The 20,924-nt window shown below is 40.3% G+C and overlaps 1 protein-coding gene across 1 annotated transcript; it reads left to right on the top strand.

Annotated features, from left to right (window-relative positions):
* On the top strand, window positions 1-20,656 carry LOC129090121 (cohesin subunit SA-1). The gene is made up of 32 exons (XM_054597644.1): window positions 1-72; window positions 203-283; window positions 2,242-2,338; window positions 2,645-2,866; window positions 3,721-3,817; window positions 4,161-4,237; window positions 4,611-4,815; window positions 5,695-5,846; window positions 6,064-6,261; window positions 6,649-6,747; window positions 7,288-7,367; window positions 7,975-8,082; window positions 9,158-9,254; window positions 9,649-9,751; window positions 9,939-10,042; window positions 10,619-10,711; window positions 10,981-11,073; window positions 11,247-11,447; window positions 12,263-12,330; window positions 12,425-12,512; window positions 12,887-12,967; window positions 13,859-13,951; window positions 14,345-14,513; window positions 15,293-15,426; window positions 15,846-15,947; window positions 16,594-16,727; window positions 17,032-17,154; window positions 17,591-17,769; window positions 18,511-18,703; window positions 19,044-19,145; window positions 19,287-19,383; window positions 19,917-20,656. The coding sequence occupies exons 2-32, from the start codon at window positions 255-257 to the stop codon at window positions 19,965-19,967; spliced, it is 3,669 nt and encodes a 1,222-aa protein (XP_054453619.1). The 5' UTR covers window positions 1-72; window positions 203-254; the 3' UTR covers window positions 19,968-20,656.
* Window positions 20,657-20,924: the final 268 nt, after the last annotated feature.

Below are 20,924 nucleotides of genomic sequence, written 5' to 3'. Positions count from 1 at the left end.
GTGAAGACGGGAGTAAGAAATGACGATAAGTCTCTCAAGAAAGGAGTAACTGGTCGTTTATAATAATACCAGGTGGTAAAATAATGTTACTGCATGTATTCTTTGACACACTGTAAAGGTAGCTAGCTAGATGCTAGGGTTTATCATAGGGGCTAATGCTAGCTGTTGTGGCTAATTGTTTGTCCCTTCTCCCACACCGTAGCATCGTGCCACTGAGAACCTGCAGACCAGAACTACTTTATAATCCTGAGAAAATGGCAAGTGAAGACTCCCTTTTGGACAGGTAAAGTTAGCCAAGCATTTTTAGGTTAAACTTATAACATTAACCATATACTATTATGGAGCATTTAGCAGGCACACATATGTAACTTTATATACTGTACATTTGTATTCCTGTTCTATCTTTATTTTGTTGTATAGTATGTGTATTTATTGTCTGTGTAGTTGTATAGTATGTGTATTTATTGTCTGTGTCTGTGTAGTTGAGCTGCTGCAACACTTGAATTTCCCCCATGGGGATCAATAAAGGAATATAATAAACTATTTTAAGTTGTACACAAATCAACAGAACAGAAACAATGACTAGAGAGATGTCACAGACAACACAATGTTCTAGTTCTCAAACTCAAAGTATACTTCCACAGATCTTCGTCTAAATATAAAAAAATAACTATTTAATCCAAATGTCTTATTGAGATTGAGATGGTCCATTCTAGTGACTTCACATTTCCTGCTGTTTTTAATTGCACAGCATTAGCAGCATGTGTGCATCTGTAGCAGCTACAAGTAGCTGATAAAGTGTGCAGAAGCATCTAATATACAGTTAGAAATGTATGAAAAGGATGGTTGAAGTGACAAGGACGAAGGAAATTAATACAATGTGGATAATCATTTGAGGGACATTGGGAGCTCCTCTCTAACTGACCTGACTGTTGGCTGCAACAACATAATGTTACAATAACTTGAGGAGTACAAATATCTAACTTTTTTACTCAAATCATACTTGCAAGGCTCTGTAGTCTTCTTAGGCCATGTCCACATTAACCCGTTTTCACTCGTTTTCAAATGAAAACGGGGTTTTCAGATCTCCGTCCACACATGCGTTTCAGCATCGTTTTCGAAATTATGTGCGTCCAGACTTGCTCCCCTGAAAACGAATATCACGTGACTATTCACGTACACTGGGCATGCGCATGCCGGTGTAAACGGGAAGTACATTGGTTGCTTGGGTGCAGATAATACGATTACACTACTCTTGATACTTAAGAACTTAAGTTCTGGGGCGGCTGTGGCGTAGTGGAGAGCAAGGTAGTTCTCCAATCAGAGGGTCGGTGGTTCGATGGCTTCGGCAGTCGATGTGTCCTTGGGCAAGACACTTAATCCCAAGTTGCTCCCGAAGGCTTGCCATCGGTGTGGACTGGATGTTGCATGAATGTTAGTTAGAGTCTGATGGTGGCACCTTGCATGGTAGCCCTGTCATCAGTGTGTGAATGGGTGAATGATATGTAATATACTACTGATTGTAAGTCGCTTTGGATAAAAGAGTCTGCTAAATGACTGTAATGTAATGTAACTTCCTCTAAAATCTTCCTCCATGAACTCAAACAGACACATTTCATGGAAGTTTTTAGAAGTTTTATTTTTCAAGCTCAGTTACAACACTGCAGGTCTAACTCTATCTCTCCCACACAGACAGCACATGTACTTTAAATGAACAGTTATTAAACGAAGTTTACTAGATTATGGGTCCATAACACATTTGGTCAACACATTTGGCTGATGACGTCACGCCCCTCTAATCGCTCCATATCAGCAGATTCCAGCTGAAGCCAAAGACCGCTAACCCCCTCCGGGTTGCCATGGGTCACCTGTGCTCCCCTGGGTCCTAAGTCCTAACATTTGTAACAAATACCACATTATCCATGTTGAATTAACCTGGTAGTCAATCGGTATCAAGGCTGTTGTTGTTGTTGTTCTCTTACACGTGGTAAGGGGGTGACGAATCAGGGAATGACACGTCATAACTGCTAAGAACCAATCAAATAGCGAACGCCGGTGCCTACGTCATCGTTTTCGGACTTGCCCTAAAACGCTGTAGTGTGGACGATCGGTGCAAACGGAGAAAAAGATATGCGGATTCATTTGAAAACGGGTTAGTGTGGACGTGGCCTTAGCCTTACTAATAGTTATTTGTTAATGTTGAGATTTCTCTTGATTTAATTGTATTTACTTGTCTGTTAGTGTTGAGGAGATGGATGACTTCTCAGATTCTGGCAGTGACTACGAGGCCACGTTGAAAGCCACAAAGCGGAGAAAACCGGCATTACCTGCATCTCGGGTAAATTATCTTATTCTCTCTCAAGATGGTTCACTCATTTAAAAAAAAATATTCACAATGGAGTAGATCAGGCTGATGATCTTGTTGAAGTTTAGTATTATTTTATGGTAAGGAATCCAGAAGCATCATTGTGGTTCATCTCTTAGTTCTTATAAAAGATCAAAAAGGCTTTATCAGAGTCATAATAACTGCAACACTGTGGTAAGCCTATACCTTATCTTGCCATGGCTACCACTAATTCAGTTGACAACATCAATTCACTCTCTCTCCGTTGCTGAGCTGCCCTCCCATCTCTTTCATCTCAAGCCACCCAAGAGACCTAGGCATAAAGCTGCATTGAGTGTGTCCAGCCCCAGGAGCAGCCCCATCCCCACTCCTCCTGGCCCCTCCTTGCAGCAGCAGCAGCCCTCCCGGAGGACATCTAGGCAGGCGTCTCCTACACCTGTGACAAGAGTGAACGAGGGTAACCGCGGCATCAGTGCAGAGAATATCTATGATGCTGTCCGCTCTGGAAAGAGTGCCATGGTGGTGAGCAAACCGTCAGCTGAAGAGCAAAGGGGGAAGGGGATGGAGAGATAAACACATGAAGGGAGGGAGGTGCTGAAGGAGGCATGTGTAATGAGAAGAGAAACAAGGCTCTAAGAGCAACAATGAGAGAGATTATCATCTGCTGTCAGTGGTTGACTGATTTGACTCGACAGAATTGGCTTTGATACGCAAAGAGGAAGAAGTGTGTTTTCACTGGGTTGTGTAGTCAATGATTGACAGCATGTGACCATACCAACCTTTGTTGTGCTGTGCCCAGTCTCTTCTGGTTAAAGGCTACAAAAAAAGCCTCGCATAACAATGGAAAGACAAAAAAGTCTGGAAAGCAGTAATAAAAAAGCCTGCCACTACAGTGAAGAGCAGCAGCACAATGCAGAGGGTGATTCTGGGTGAAGGCTCACTTTCGTAGAGCACATTCAGCAAATCTGGCAAACTGCAGATAACTAAATTATAGTCTTTAGCAAAGATTTCTCAGTTCTAGTTCTCTGTATTTTTATATTCTTAATGTACACTACACTATGGTTATCAATACAACAGATGTTCTAAAGTAGTTTCCATTATACTCAATAGTGCCATGGTTGCCAAAAATGATTATGCAAAGCAGATGGTGAATAATACTGGAATTTAAAATGAGCAGAAAATATAAGCGCGGGAGAACGTTGGGGCATTCAGACCCACATATGTTACTGAGAGAAACCTAAAAGGCCAGTGGTAGGAAGAAAGGTGAAGGCTGAAATCCATAATGTTATTTAAATGATATATAGTTATTCTATCCATTCACCCTTTGATCTGAGCCCAGCGTTCTCATTGGCTGTTATCTCCCTGTCAATCTTAAGACGGTGGTCGACGAGTGGCTGGACAGCTACAAGCAAAGCCGAGAGGCGGGGCTGCTGGTGCTCATCAACTTCATTGTTCAGTCCTGTGGATGCAAAGGTCAGAGGTCAAGAGGGAGCCCAAGAGATGGGGGGTGGGAGTCAAAGTTCAAAGGATTATCTTTCCAATTTCAGCTCAGGCAATGATCAGCAGTCAACTATTGATCTCCCAGCATGGTAACGATGCAACGTGTAGGAGCTGTGTTAATCCTCAGTCTATTGGCAACCAAATTTTTTAAATATTTTGTTAGCTGGTAAGGAAAAAAAGAAAAAAATCATGATCATTTAAAAAATAAATAAATAAATGTAACAAGAATGAATGTGTAACCACACTTACTGTGTTCAGGTGTTTATTTCACTTTGATTTCTGATGAAGGACATTGCCTTTTTATTATTTTGTCAAGGTGTGGTTAGCAGAGAGATGTTAGACAGCATGCAGAATGCTGAAATCATCGGCACACTAACCAAAGAGTTCAATGAGGTGAGACATAGTTCAATTTTTTTTTTTAAATAAATCCTAACAATAAAGATGGTTCTTAAAGATGATTCTGTTTAAATCTTGTTAATAGTCTTTGTTTTCCCTTCTTGCTTATAATAATCCTTCTGGAATTTGATGAGAAAGTCAAACAACCTCCATATCCTAGGAGATTTTAATCTGAAGGATGGAGTGCAGCATGATGGAACAGACTAATTAGAATCTATGCTGATAAATGGACACATTAATGAGTTAATCACTTTGGTTCGCCACTGATATAATTGTCATTAGAACAGCAACCATTCTGCCTCAAAGAACTATACAAAGCGCAGTGTCTGATGTCTTTCCTCCATTTCTTTTGTTTCTTGCCATCTTTCAGGATTCAGTGAACTACCCTCTGTGCACTCCGGGCCCCCAGCTGAGGCGTTTCAAAGCCGGCCTGTGCGAGTTTGTTCGGGTTCTCGTGAGATCGTGTCGGAATAGCCTCATTTATGACGAGTACCTCTTCCCCTCCCTGCTGGCTCTGCTCACCGGCCTCTCTGACTCCCAGGTCAGAGCCTTCCGACACACCAGTACCCTGATGGGTAAGCACATCGGCACAATACCGGTGCATTGAATACTAGCAAAATATGCTCACACACTGACAAGTGACTTCACAAGGGAGCTTTGATTATAGATTAGAGGCTAAAGTTTGGATCGGTGGAAATCACTTCTGTATGCCAGTTGTTTAAGTCATTTGCTTTAGTTTTTTTGACAGGTGTAGAAACCTGCCCTCCTTGCTGTGATACAGATGTTTTGCTCCTGCTTATCTGGGTGCCACAACAAACCGCTCCATTCAGTTGACATATGTTTAAGTTGCTGGAGAAGTTATTTTGTTTATCAGAATGTATTTATCCTGTATGGCTGGCTTTAATTGTTTCTCATTGTTTACTTTTGAACTAAAAATATAATTTTCAAGTCTTTACTCAAGAAGATGTTATGAAGAGTAACCATGACACTGAAATGTCTATACCGGTTCTGACTCAAAGAGCTGTGAAACACAGCTGAGATGCAAGCCGGTGCAGTCAGCTCCAAAGATGGAGTTCATCTGTTGCAGCAGACGTGCAAGTGAAAAACGCGCGTTTTACGCTTGCGGTCTAGACAAGGGGTAAAAAGTGTCTTTATCCAAATAGAGAGAGATGATGGTTTTTCCTTGTTTTTGTTTTTGTTTTTAAGGATTCATTTATTAAATTAAATTATAATAAACTTAATTTTTTTAGCACCTTTTAATACAATAAATGCATGAACACATAAAAACAGGGATAATAAGACGGAAAGTAAAAAACACTGAATAATAGCAATATTAAAATCAGTACAACATTTTGTATTTCTTTTCCAACAAAGTGGGAGACACCAGCTGTTTATCCCTCCCAAGTCAGTCAGTACTGTCTAGCTGGGCTAACCTGCATGTTTTTCTCTATTAGCCATGAAGTTGATGACTGGGTTGGTGGAAGTAGCTGTGCTAGTGTCAGTTCAGCTGCAGACCACCCAGCGGCAATACGACATGGAGAACAGCAAGGGGGCGCATGACAGAGCCCCTGGCAGACTGGAGGAGCTGCAGGCCACCATCAGTGAGGTAACACATACACAAACACTGGCATGAGTGCAGACACCCGGCCTCTTTCACATACTAAACCGGCAGGTCGGGACAATAAAGCATTCAATCCATCCATGAGTAATTTTACTTCTTTATGTTATCAGAATAGTGTAATCTGTATCTGCTTTTACCGCAGTCTCAGCCAAGTGTATCGATATTTTCCTTCACTCATTGTTTTATATGTTATGTGTTATAGCTGCAGGAGAACAGAGAGGAGATATCCTCCATGATGAACGGCACGTTCCGCGGTGTGTTTGTGCATCGTTATCGTGACCGGCTGCCTGACATTCGGGCCACATGCATAGAGGAGTTGGGCATGTGGCTGAAAACGGACCCTGAAGACTTCCTGAATGATGGATGTCTTAAATACCTGGGGTGGACCCTGCATGACAAGGTTAACACACATACACAGGACTAGACAATAGACAATACATGACAGAGTAACGTGTTATTATAATTATAATCTGCCGTTCCACAACATCATCTCTGTAACAGTGGTAGCAGCTGTCTGACTGCAGCCCTCCGCAGGCCAGCAGTGGATATAGAAATGACTGCAGTGTGTAGGGAATTGGGCAGCTTTTTATTTGATATTTATGCTTCATAGTCTTTGACAGCCTCTTGCACCAGAAGATCTTGTAGAATATCTGCACACAGAAACAAGAAATACCACATAGATACACTTATACGAAGAGGAATGTCCACTAGGAACAGGCCTTGGTGTATCAGTCTGTGTGTAGGTTATAGAGTGTGTGTTACTGTACTCTCTTCTTCTTTCCTTTAGCAAAGTCCAGTGCGTCTGCAGTGTGTGCGTGCCCTGCAGGGTCTGTACCAGGAGAAGGAATTCATTGGCCGCCTGGAGCTTTTCAGCAGTAGATTTAAAGTGAGGCATCCCTCTGGATTGGCAACCTCATTTAATGCCTCTTTTCTCCTTTCTTTTTTCCTCTTGTCTGTCTTTTTGTCCGTCTGCCCAGCATCTCTGTTTAATCTATTGTTTCGGCTTATTGTGTTGTTTCTATGTTGTTGCCTGCCCATGTCTCACTTCACAGTATTTTGAGCCCCCTCCCCTTATTTCTTTGCCTTTCAATTTTTTTTTTTTTTTTTCACCATTCCTGTTTGTTGTGATGTTCTCATCCTTTGTCTGGGCGTGTGTCTGGATGCGTTAATTGCTGCCAATTACTGATGGTTAATAAGCTTTTCTCAAACATAAAAACCCTCTTAAGCCACATGTGCTGAGGCAGATAAATGGTTTTCATGGCATGGCTTAGCAGCTAATCAGTGTGTTTATGTGCGTGCATGCATATCTCTGGGCGTGGGTACATTTATTTGTGTCATTTTTATGCATTGTAGTGTGCTGGCATTATTTGTCATGATTTGTCTGCATGTTTGCTACTGCATATCTGAATGTGTGCGTGTGTTGTAGGAGAGGATGCTCAGCATGGTACAGGACAAGGACCCAGAGGTGGCAGTGGAAATGGTCAATCTGTTGCTGCTGATCCAACAGTGAGGGGTTCTCTGTCTCTGATGGTTTCTCTGTGCCGCTATCTGCAACATACAGCACAGGAATTTCATTGTAGTCGATCAAAACATACAGATTGTAGCACATTTTATACAGTCTTAACTGCATTTTCTCTGTTCTGCATTGATAGTTTTGAGCTTTATTTACAGAAAAGTTCTATTGAAATGCAGATTAGCGCATTGGTAATAATCAAAAAATTGAAATATGAGGTGAAAATAACTGCAAATATATCCTGGTTGTTCTCAAATCCAGTTTCTCCACAATAGAAGTGTAATTGTTACTCATAACTGTTGTAAGACTCTTCCTGATGAATCACTGTGTGCTTGGCCAACATCTCGCACCACTGACTCAAGTTACTTGTAAATTAGATGCTTTTAGGAAAAGTTAACAAAAAAGAGGAAATGTGGTAAGGAAATTCAGAAAATCCAACTGATGTCAAATCTCTGTTTGACTATATGAAAAAAATTATACTATTTAAAAAAAAAATCATACACAAAAAGTTGCAAAGAAGTTCAGTCACAAGTTTTTTTTATCAAGTGTTGTTAATGTAACTATTGGTCAGTATGTGTTTTTGTGTGTGCTCATATGCAGGAGGACAGAGGAAGGTCTGAGTGAGGAGGAGTGCGCTCACATCTATCCCCTGGTTTACGCTTCAAACAGAGCCCTGGCTTCTGTAGCCGGCGTCTTCCTCTTTAACAAGTACATTTCCATCCTTCCTTTCTGCACGTTGTCAGACTAAAGCCTTTTTCAGACTGCCAGACCAAATCCATTTTTGGAATATCCAGCAAAAATGTTATGGATTTAATTAAATCCAAACCACATTTGGGGATGGAACTCCATTTTCCATGCTTCCGCAGTGGAAAGCAGCTTCCTAGCTATGTAGTTTTTGACGCCTACGTCGTTACCACAGCAACCCGTGCAGATAGCTTAGTGATGTCCGGACACAAAAATCCACAATCTAATTTGAGAAATAAATCAGATTTACCTGCAGTCTGAATTTAGCCTAAATGTTGGAGAGTCGTGTCGTTAAGGTTTGCCCCCGTACGTGTGGCTTATTCCATTATCGACAAATATTTTTAAATTTCTGTTTGATTGATTCCCTTATCAAAAACATTCCACCAAAAAGAAATCAAAACCTTTTATAATGAACTTAATTCACATTAAAGCTTGGATGAATACATATTTTCATTTAAACATGCAGTGTAAGTCACACAAATATTTTCCTATACAATGGAGCATTTTATTGCTACACTAATGTGACATCAAACTTAAATCAGTCAATTTTCCATGACATTTCTTAATTTGGTTAAAGGCAGAATTATTGGGATTTGTTTGTTGCGGTTTGTAAACATAACCCTGGCATCCTAGCTAAACGACACTAGCCAGCAAGTTTAGCGACCATCAGTCTAGCTAGCTAATGTGCATAGCATTTGTGTCGAGACAGGAGAATTTAGTGGAGCTTCCCAAGCTTCTGACTCAGATGACAGAGATTACAGTGTCACCCAGGGCAGATCAGAGCCCCAGGGGAGAAGAGGCAGAGAAGAGACAGCTGGAGGCAGAGCGAGGGACGGAGAAACCCCCAGAAAAGTCTTAGGACAGCAAAATGAACAGAAAATAGAAAATACAGGCAGAGGGCAGGGTCTCTAGTGGGTCATACGTGATTAATCAAAGGAATTATTTTTGTATCAGTACAAAAACATTTTTTTAGGAAAATCCTATTCATGGTGCCTTTTAATGTAATGTGAAATTTATTTTTTCTATGTGTGTATGTCAGGCTGAAAAGTGTGATTGCCAGTGACAACCAGGAGAATGATAAAAGTGAAACTGCAGCCTTCTTTCAAATCCTCATCTCCTTCTACATCCAGAGTGAGGTTAGTGTCTCTTTCAGTCCCAACTAATCCAATCATTGCCATTATGTTATCATGAATAAAGGTAGACTAACCACGACAAAGTGTATGTTGTTCAAATCAAGTTTGATTTTGAGTTCCCTGTAAAATACTATAATAGCCACAAGGCTTAGCAGGAAATGTTATTATTACAGCAGAAACAATAAAACTACATCCACCCAAAAGGACAAGTCTTTCAAATAGCAGAGATAAGACTTAAATTCTTTGAACTGGAACTCTCTAAATGACGGAGAACATGATTTGGATCATATTAAACTGGAAACCATCCCTTGTGTAATGGGTAACATAAATGATGGTCATTTTAGTTCAGATACACACTTAAGTAACACCCTTTGAAGCTAATTCTCTAACTTGACAGTTCCATGAGCACGGGGCCTATCTGGTGGACAGTCTGTGGGGTGTGGCAAGATCTGAGCTGGGACACTGGGAGACTATGACGGCAATGCTGCTACAGGAGGCTGGTGAGGAACAAGAAACAACTTACATCTTAGCTACATGTGCATTGAGCTCAGCATAACACCAATACACTATAATTATTCATGTAAGTCAGGTTTTATCACAGTTAGTAGTCCCTGCCTGTCCCTTCATCATGTCGTCTCAACCATCAACCACTCAGCTCTGCAGCTGTCTGTGCGTCTGTGTTGTCAGGTCTGATGTATGAGGAGGAGGGGGCTCTCATAGAGCTGATGATGTGTGCCATCCGACAGGCAGCACAGGCAACCCCACCTGTTGGGAGAACTCAGGGCAGGAAGGTGGTGACACACACACACACACACAAACCCATGATCTTTTTTTATTAAAGTTTTGTTCAGTGGAGCTTGTGGGTGAGAGAAATGTCATTCTTTGTTTTTACTTAAAATGTAGCAGTCATACAAAAATCCATAGTTTAAAAACTACAATATGCAACTTTGTGACACTAAACTGGAATACATTACATATTCCATATCAGTCAGAATCATGTGTACAGATGTCAGTTTGCTTCAGTTCTCACACATTTGTTTTTGTTTACCTCCCTTTCAGGTTTCATCCTAATTCAACATAGACAATATATCATGAACCTGACTTTTTTTTTTTTTAAGACAAAAAAGTGTCATATTTTATATTCACACACATTGTGAAATATTCAGAATGTTTTGAACTTAACTTTAATTCTATATTTTCTTGAGCAGTGTTAGTAATTTACTCATCAGTGGTCACATTGCTGTGAACACAAAGGAGACCCATGCATGTTCTAATGATATCTGAATTCTTTGTGTCATGGTTGAACTGCTCGTCATGGTTGAACTGCTCGCCTGTACTGTTCACTGAACATGAACATGTGGGATTAGATCCTGGGCATGAAGGATAAGAAAGTCCAGGAACAAGACAGGAGACGTATCACCACACACTTCATCCCATTACTGCCACAGCTGCTGGCCAAGGTACACAACCAAGGTTCACTAAACATACTTAATATAACATTTGTATTATATTATATTGTACATGGAGGATTTAATTATCTGAAGTGTTGGCGAAGCTTCAGAAGCATCGCCAAAGTACTTTCTTACTTTTATTATATGTATATACTGCTACCTCATATTGCATTTAGGGTGAAAGACAAATTACTATGCCAAGTAAACATATGCTGTAATTTTTATATTTTTGTTTCATGTTTTTTAATGCTGAAACTGTGTTGTTCCCCTCCCCTCAGTACTCAGCAGATGCAGGGAAGGTGAGCCTCCTTCTCAAAGCTCCCCTTTACTTTTCTCTGGAGATGTACAGCAGCATTCCTCGGCTAGAGAAGGTAGGAGTGGAGGAAATGTGGAGGAAAATCAATTACTCTGAATATATTGTTAAAATCTCTTTAAGAAAGGACATCATGTTCCTTCTGAATAATTACTACTCTTCCATATTTCCCTTCTACTTAACCTGTTCTCCCTCCGTCTCTCCCCCATCACCCTCCCCTCTCTTTCTCAGCATCTGGACCTGCTGCTGTCTCAGGTATGTGGTATTATGGAGAAGCACACAGAGGTCACCGTGCTGGAGGCTTGCGCCAACCTGGTCGGCACCCTTTGCGCCGACCGCTACACCTTCTCCTCCCGCGCACACATGGCGTTCAGCCAGCTGATGGACGGCCTGACTGAGTGCCTCAACGCCTACTTAAGTGACCTTGTGCAGGTGGGAGAGCGTGTCAGTGAAGCTTGCACACAGGCAAATGTTGTATGTTATAAAAAAGCAGGACCGTACTATTTTGTCCACCCCCCGTTTATATCAGTGAGGGTAGGCTAAAAAACTGAAACACCCAGTTTGCGATATACGGAGGGTCAGGGAGGTCAGGGACCCCTTGATTGACACTTCAGACCCCCTGAAAGCCTCAACCACCGCTTGTTTTTGCACACTGGAATCACCTCTCTGTATAATGTAACACAGGTCAACAGCCCCACAAACTGCAGCCTCCAAAATTATCATTAAGTTAATTCAACAACCCTGAAATAGTTTAAATAAAAACTGAATATAATTATCTTCATGAAGTAATGATTTATTCGTGGACTGCTGTATTAGGCTGCATTGGTTTTAGCTTAATATACTGGCTCGTACAGTGTTGGCAGCTGTTGAAGTCCCAGTTCAAGTATCTGTGCTACATTGACAATATAAACTACACTTTTTTGGATGATGTTCAGTTAAAATAGCATTTTTTTGTGGTGTTTTAGTCCTTAAAAGTATAAACTAATCAGTTAAACTTTGTAGTATATAAATACATGCACACCAAGTTTAAATAATTTAACTGTGAAAACACAGAATTGTGTTCCATAACACCAAAATAAGGCAAAAACAAGCCAACTGACAGGGTGTTAAATATAAGCGCTTCCTTCTGATACATTTGTGTGTTTTAGTTTGAATGTCAATTTTGTTGTTAAACAATTAAAAAAAACAGATCGGTAAGCATCTGTTCTCTCAAGAGTGGGTGTCTCTTTTTTTGTGTGTGTACTTAGTGTACTGCAGACGACGATGATGTCTACAGTGCAGCCACTGCTTTGAAAAGGATTGCAGCCCTGAGCAGGTGAGTGTGTTCAGAAGATACATATGGCAGAAGTAGTGCAGTCCATTTGTTACACATAAGTGTGTCTGTGTTGTTGCTCGTGTTTGCTGTCCAGTGCCAAGGACCCGACAGGCTGGAAGCTGTTCGACTCCTGTCTGGAGCTTCTGAAGAGCGGGATGGAGTCCAGAGAGCTCGATAAAGAGGTCTGTGATGAAGTCACACATTTTCATATTTGAGGGGGAGTGTTGTGTTGTGATAATAGAGGCCGTAACTTAAGATGGTTCAAAGCCCTGGAAAATCTAAGTAGATTTTTCTTTGCATTTCAGCCAAGTCTGAATTTGCTCCACATTGTACAACTGAAGTACAGAACATTTTAGTTTGGCTTAAATTAAGTGTGAAATTGTATGCAACCAGGATCAATATTCAAACACATTTTCACTTTGACTTTCTTAACTATTTTATTTAGTTTCATGTAGACATAGATGTGCTTCTAAAAGTTAAATGGAAAATATGTTTTGCCTTTTGCACCTTAATCTAAACAGGTGCTGGTTTTAATTTTCCTCTCCTGTAATTTCAGCTCATGGTGTCGGCTCTGAAATCGGCTGCCTTTTACCTGATGTGGGCTAAAGTGAATGCAGTTAACTCCACACCAGCTGAGGTGCTCATCTGACTGATTATACAACAGCCACAACACTGCATTCATCCTTCTTTGGATGTTTGGAAATAGTTTGACCTTCTCTCAGTCTTTCACACACTAACTTGGCTCCTGGAAGTGCCAGCCTACCTGCTCACAATAACACGATCACAGCCAACCCACGTAGGCCATGTTGGTGGCCCTTCCTGTGTATTTGTGGAGCTCTTCTCGTCTGTGTTGTTCAACAGTTCACCAGCTGCACAGACAGCAGGCAATTAACACAACAATCTGTTAGTGCGCATCCAAGCCCGGAGTGACACTCTGACTTTTATTTGCCACTGGTTCACACTTTTTCTAATGGTTTCTTTTTACGTAATAGTTTGTCCTAGTTGATCTTCACTCTCTTGAGCTCATTTTCACTTTTTCTGCAGTTTTTTTCACTCTTTGACTCACACGGCGCACATCATTATTTGGCATTCATCCATTTGTTTATTTGTTTTAACCAAAGTTCCAGAGAAATCCCATGCAAATTCCATTCTTGCATATCCCCCTAAATCCTGCCCTGTGATCCTTTTAACAGGAAGAGGGCACTTTAATAGCAAACACGGTTTTCATCCCTTGAAAAGTGTCCATCAATAAGTCCTACTGGGAACCGAGGTGGCATTGCCGTTCTTAACGTATTACTTGGTTACATAGATAGCGGTAGTAATCATATTTGTTCCTTTCGAGACTGAAATCCCAAATGGATGATAAACAACTTAAACATAGATGCTGGATTTCTGTTATAATGTCCAGATAATTCAAATGTTCTGCCTTGCTTTTCATTCCTGCCCTACACATAGAAATGTAAAACATTAATGATTATGTCTGAGATCTGTCTACCTCTGCCGTTTGTCCCTTCACCATCTGTTTCAGGGGGAATTGAAGCGTTTGAAGAAGGAGATGCGTTCGTTCTGCAAAGTTTGTGAAATGTGTCTGTCTCTGAACCAGACTGAGATCAGAGATCAGGTAAGTCATGTCGTCCCATATGTGAAGTTACAGTGCTGTCATGTTATTTTGAACATTAAGACTGTATGTGAGTGGCTTATTACAAGTTGAAACTTCATTTTTATGTCTCTTCCTCTGTGTTTTTGAGTGGTCCGTCTGTCCGTCCAATTCTCAGTCCGACCTCACAAAACACGTTTTTGGCCGTAATTCAAGAATTCATATGCTAATTATGACAATTTTACACAAATATTCAATAGGATAAAATGAACGTCTTAAAGGGTTAGCATGTAGAAGGTATTGACTTTGTTGTTTTCTCCTCTTTTACCCATTGACACAGATTCTCAGGCATACCAAGCCACATAATTATTGGCAAGCTGAGCTGACCTAATAAAGTTTGTTTCCTTCCATCCACAGGCATTTGAGCTGTTGTGTGACTTGCTGCTCTTGTACAGTACGAGTTCAGCCCGCTTTGAACCCGCCCTCCAAACGCTGGTCCACCTGCCGTCCGACTCCCTGCGCTCTGAGATGGCTGCTTTCCTCCTGGACTACGTCTTCTCAGACACTGAAGATGATGAGCTCGATGGTACAAAGAAAAACATTTTAGTACTACATTTACACAGAGAAATGTTAGTGGTTACCTTGGAGATTCATTGACACTCAAAATATATTTAAAATACGAGTCATTATTATGCATTAAACTAAGCAGCATCATAATAGAATTGAAAGGTCCACCTTGAACAGACATTAAGTTAATTTAAGTACATTGTGCTGACAATGCCCATCTTTGATTCTACGCTTGCCTTTGAATGCAGGACTTTTAGTGTGCTGTTTTAATAGTTTTACTTTTAATAGTTAATAGTCTTACTTAAGAAAAAGAGTAGCCTTTGTCTTTTCCACTGCCAGTGTTGTCAGTTTGTATCAAGTCTTACGCTGAGGAAATACAGTCTTACTCACAGGGGATCCACACACTCGTGTCGGGGCTGCTTATGGTCACACCTGGGAAATACACTGGTTTGATTCAGCTTCCAGTTGACTATACCCTGGTGTTGACACCAGGGAAGTGAAGAAGAGTCTGGATGTAACATTAGCATATCCAGCATCCATGTAACGTTAGTATATCCTTCAGCAAAAGTGAACATCCCTCTGCAGGCAACATGCTTGGGTATGCAGAGCCCTGAAATTGTCTTTATTTCACAATGAACTACAAGCCAAATACCAGTTTTTCATCACACGTTCTGTTTTGCTTGTGTCTTATCAAGAACCCAAAGTTTTCTTCCTGCCTCTACCATCTACATATTTAAAGTTAAATATCTGTATGTGAATTATGCCCATGCTCTCCTTTCCCTTCCCTTTTTTCTCTAGCTGAGTGTGAGGAGGCGTTGAAGATAACTCTTCTCCAGAGGAAACGCAACCAGCTAGCTGGCTACTGTAAGCTGGTCATCTACGGGGTGCTGGACCTCACCGCTGCCACCAACGTCTTCAAGCACTACAGCAAGGTGCAGATGGAGATTTAATGGATAGTTAGGTTTTAATAGCCGTGCATATTTTATTTACATACATTATAAGCACTCAGATTCATTTTCCTTGACTGGTTGTGTCACTATTGGTTGAACATGTAAGCAAAACGTGTTAATAGTTAAGACATTGTTGAATTAAAAGTGAATCAATTGGATTAGGAATACAGGAAACGAGTTATTAAAATATTAATACTGGAGAGGATGTGTAGGAGAGTGGAGGGATGGTGAGAAAATCTTAGCGAGGTGCTGAGAATGAGTCAGAGGGAACAGTGGTTAAAAGAAGCACAGATGACTAGAAGGCAGTGGATTATTCCTACATTTTTAGACATTTAGACAATGCTGTTAATTAAATAGACTAATGATGATCTTTTTTTTTTTTTTTCACCGGTTTTCTCCAGTACTTTAAAGACTTTGGCGACATCATTAAGGAGACTGTGAGCAAGAGCAAGCTCATCAATCCCGTACAGAGCGCCAAGGCTGTCTGTCTGAGTCTGCAGCAGGTGTGCATGTGAAATAACCAGCCTTTAAGTATTCATTGCTGAGAATGTACATTGCGTAGTGTGAACTTTTAATGAATGCATGTCAATATTTGATTAGTTAGTGGTGTTTTTAAGTTTTCCTAATTTTATCTGCTTCAATTATTGTGTGCTGTTGTTTTTTTACACATAAGGGGAAATCTTTGCACTGAACAACAAGAGCCTGCAACTGAGAAATCAACATGTAGCTGTATCTGCAAAAAAATGTTTTGGATATGTTACATACATGCGTACCTACATAATAAGGCATTTATTTATCATTTTATTGCTTTATTTCTACATGTTGAAAATGTTGCTTTTGCATCCTCAAATTGTGAATCTATGTATTTTCTATATGACTAACATTTGGGTTATGCCTTACAGACGGCCAATCACAGAAAATTCTATAAAACATATAAATCTCAGAACCGTATTGTTATTTTCCATAATCCTTAAGTCAATTCAGTGTTTCATTTGGCGAATATCTTCACCAAGCAAATTAAAACCAGCGCTTGAGCGTATTTTTTAATGAGTGATAAAGTGGAACAGACCGTCCACATCCTCACAACTGTTTGTATAGTATGCCTTTTGCGTAACTTGTTTATTTAAGGACATGCCTGTGTATGTTCAGCTGTTCTCAGAGATGCTTACGGAGGACCACAGCAGGCAGGATCTCGGTGAGATCAGAGACTTGGCCAAGAGGCTTGCCATGAGCTTTGGCATCGATCTTAAACGTGCCCGCAAACCACTGGTGGCCCTGCACACGTAAGTAACTCACAAGTCCCTGCCACATACAGACTTGCCTGTCAGCCCTTTTTATTTTACTTTTTTAATTTCTTACAGCCGTTAAGGCGGTTTTGCGTCTCTCAGGGTCAGTCGCAGCTCAGTGAATGTAAAAGAAAGAAATGTTTTTTTTCTAACATGATAAATGAATTTGTGATGAATCGTCGCACTTGTAGGGGGAAAATTAAACAGCTAAGTGTTCTGTACACGATAGCTGTTCATTCTGAGTTATAAATTATTCTTTTTTATGTATGACCTCCTTTTTCTGTGTTGTGTTTGCTCTTAGGGAAGGTGTACGTTTTGCATTTCGGGACCCACCAGAGGGAGAAGAGCAGCAATCAAATGTGGCCTTCCTGGAGATCCTCAGCGAGTTCAGTTTCAAGCTGCTGCGACAGGACCGCGCTGTGTTGTGAGAAACTATCTCAACTCATCCTTACAAACATGTCCTTTTAATATGAATACTAACTTATCAATATAAGCATTATATGCCATAATAAAATCAGAGTCGTATCAAACAGTGGTCCTTTTACTTCATCCCAGTGCTTGTGTTTTACATTTTATTACATTTACTGGCATCATTAATCCTAACCCTTCACCTCAAAGAGAGAAAGTTAGGTTCAATAATGGTACAAGCAGCCTTCTAAATTGAAGATTTTCTCATGTTAATAAGCTTTTTCTACACAGAAAATGTGCTCCTAATTGAGATATCACTTTGATTTATTGTGTTTGATTGAATTTGCCTCATAACTCACAGAAACCTTAAAAAGCTGAACACCTAAACATTAACAAAGGTTTTTTTTCTGTCTTTGTCCTCATCTCTCTGCCATACTGTCGTCCCCTCTCAGGGCCGTGCTTCTGAAATCAGAGTGTCCCACTGCTGCCCTCTCCTGGCCGTCAGTCAGAATGTATCAGCGATCCTTGGAGGGCCGCTCCACTGCTAAAGCCAGAGAACAGGAGGAGGGAGGAGATGCCGGCTCCTCTCACATTACCCCTGTAGCTAAACGCAAGAGGACAACTGCTCAGGGTGAGATGGACACACATGCTACACAGAGACACAAAATCTGTGTGTATGGATTCACAGCTCGTTATGTTAACTGTAAAAGCTGCTATCTTTAACAGTTGTTGTTGGAGTTCAAAGTACTTTGGTGAAAGGAAGATTTCCCTGACCCTAAAATGCAACTCAACTAGAGCTGCCACCAATGATTAGTTTCATTCAGGCCTGCAACTAATGACTATTTTGATAATAAGCTAATTATATACTTTGATACATCGCCGCCACTCAGCCATGGCTCTGCAGCCAGGGAGTTATTTTGTCTCTTTTTATTGAGCATCAACCTCACGTTTACACGCGGTTCGTCAAAACAAAACGAATTTTAAGCTTAAATAAACGCTCCAGAACACGGTTACACCAATGGGCCGCACACCAGCACCGGTCTAGACATCTGAATAAAATGAGACTTTATCTGTTGTGTAAGACGTGCGAGGGAAAAACATGTCTGATGCACCTGTGGTCTAGACGTGGGGGTTTGACAATTGTAGGTTGTATTCATTTATTCAAACATTACAGCAGTGGTTGTTGCAGACACACCTAGCAGAGATCTGCACTCTACTGAGTGAACCTGATTATCTAAATTGCTCTTTTGGAAATGAACCCTCCCCTTGTCAGAGTTAATGTCTTTGTGAATCCATTTATACCTTCTCTGTAGTAAAACATTTAAGTTTAACAAGGTAATAACCTTCTCTTTTTGACTTCCGACTCCTGTAGGTTCAGCAGCCAGCACAGTCCGAGGATCCTGGTTGGACAGCATAAGCATCCACAGCAGCATTCCAACTCCAGCCCTTACCTCCACTGTTCAGAGACAGACAGCCAAGCAGCTGGCCTCCAGAGCCACAGAGTCTGACATCGGCAGCGGCTTAACTGAGCCGGAGCCGGAGTCTGAGGATGAGTTCTCCTTAGGGTTGGTGTTTTACATGATTTAGCATTCCTAAATTAATAATCTGCCAAACCTACAATATTTAGAGAAAGCTCTAGTTGCCAGATCTAATTCATAAGAGCTTTTAACCAAATCAAACATCCTAATACAAATTGCCTGCAAGTATCACTGTGCAGAGGCAGCAATAGCAGCTACCTTATTTACTCTACACCTGACTGGATTGAACTCTCTCCAGAGGTCTGTCTGACAAGATAGGATAAACAGATTTTAAAAAGAGAGAAAATCCTCCTTCCCACAACAGATAACGGTGTTCTACACATATAGTATGACTACTCTCTATAATATACCTGCTGCTGTTCACCAGGTCCAGTATGCGAAAGGTGAAGCCAATCAAACAACGCCGGCTCTCCTCCAGCCAGACCGGTCCCAGTTCTACTCAGCAGGACCTGAACTCCCACCTCACCTTGTAAGGCTGATTTTAGAGGAGAACATGAACTGTTTCACAACAGAATTGTTTTAATATTTGGAAAAATGTGAATATTTGTCTCATTTTGTGAAGCATCAGGTTAGAATAATTACATTAAAATAAACTGTGTTTTCTCTCCAGACTATCTCTGATTGAGGACGACAATGAAGAAGGAGGAGAGGAGCCGGAGATTGAGGATTACGAAAGTGACTCTGACCATGAATCTGAATATACACTGGTAAAAAACTAATCTTAGAACATGCCTGACATATTATTTTACTACGAATAAAACACCTAATTATATCAAGTGTAATGTTCTTATGATGAGTCAGCTATCAATCATATATTTGTCTATGTGACTTTCAAAGTTTGGCTATAATATACTGAGTTGATTTAAGGCCATGTCATCAGTTTAAGTAGTTACTTCTAATACACTGCTGGGCAACCATGGTGGACTAAACCAACTGAGCTACAATATAATTTATGCCTGTAAGAGTGCATTGTACTTGTGATTTATGGAGCTGACCAACAGAATCATTACTGATACATTATGGTGGCAGGTCTAGTATCACAAGAGTGTAAAAGAGTATAAATACATTTGTTTTTACTGATGGGACGGAGACTTGAAGTTGGGACAGTGCCTCTAGTAGTACATGAATTCAGTTTGCATGGGTTTTCTTTGCTTGACAGTTCTTCTTTAACAAAAAAATAAAAATATGAAGGGATTCCTGGCAAGCTCAAACTTTTTCCTCCCTTGTTTTTGCTCTGCAGCCTTCGACACGACACACGTCCGCCAGTGTCCTTGATGAGCTCTTTGACTGAGGGTACAGAGACCTGGACCTCCTGGGGAACAACAGTTCTTTTTCATTAATACATGTTTTTTTACACTAGTGTTTTCAGTGGTTTAAGTACATTTCAGTGTACTAAGTATTAGGGCCATCTGTTCTTCTTTATGACCCCTTACGGAGTTCCCCTATCAGATCTAATTCAGTCCTAATTTTTGTTGGAGGAAAAGAGAAAGGCAAATTGATTATGAAGTTTGGGGACAAAAGTTGTTGCCTTTCACCATTAAGAATGTTCATGTTTTGAACACAGAATTTTCAAAATAAATGTTGTACGGAAGTTCAGTTAGATCCCTGTAGGCTGGTAGCAAGCTGAAAGTCTCCCCTCCTGTTTTCCATGTTTTGAATTTAGTGTCATAATATCTTCCACTGTTGTTGACGGAGTCTTTTTTTGTGTGACACTTGTTAATTTAATGTTAATTAAAACATGGTTGATTAAGCAAAATAAAGCCTTTTGTTCAGTTTACATAAATTAAACTAACCCAAAATCATTTTAAGATTGATAATATATACTTGTTTTTCTTTTTTCTGTTAAAATTCATTAACCCAAATAGGTTGAGGATTTCATTTATTGTCATTGTACAACACAAGGATGTGAAATAAAATACAGTATGTGGTCCCATTTTGCTAGATAAGAAAACACAAAAAGCAAAGCTATATTATAAGTAATGAGGCACGAGAGCATACCAATATTTCTTGATTTATTTTTTTTACATTATAAAATTTGCTCACACTTTTAAAGGAAAACTCTGTCATCTTATTTGTAAAGAGGTATTCATGACCGTTATGTCTACTGGTATGAAAAAATATGTTTATTTGCATGAAGTGTCACAATAAGTGACATAATGTATGCTTTAAAATAGTGTGTGGGTGGGGGGGCTCATAACTTAGAGTATGAATGGATTTATTTGGGCCATGCCTCAGTGTTTATATCATA

This window comes from Anoplopoma fimbria, chromosome 4, assembly GCF_027596085.1.
Source record: "Anoplopoma fimbria isolate UVic2021 breed Golden Eagle Sablefish chromosome 4, Afim_UVic_2022, whole genome shotgun sequence".
NCBI classification, from domain to species: domain Eukaryota; kingdom Metazoa; phylum Chordata; class Actinopteri; order Perciformes; family Anoplopomatidae; genus Anoplopoma; species Anoplopoma fimbria.
This window is presented reverse-complemented; position numbering and strand designations above follow the sequence as displayed.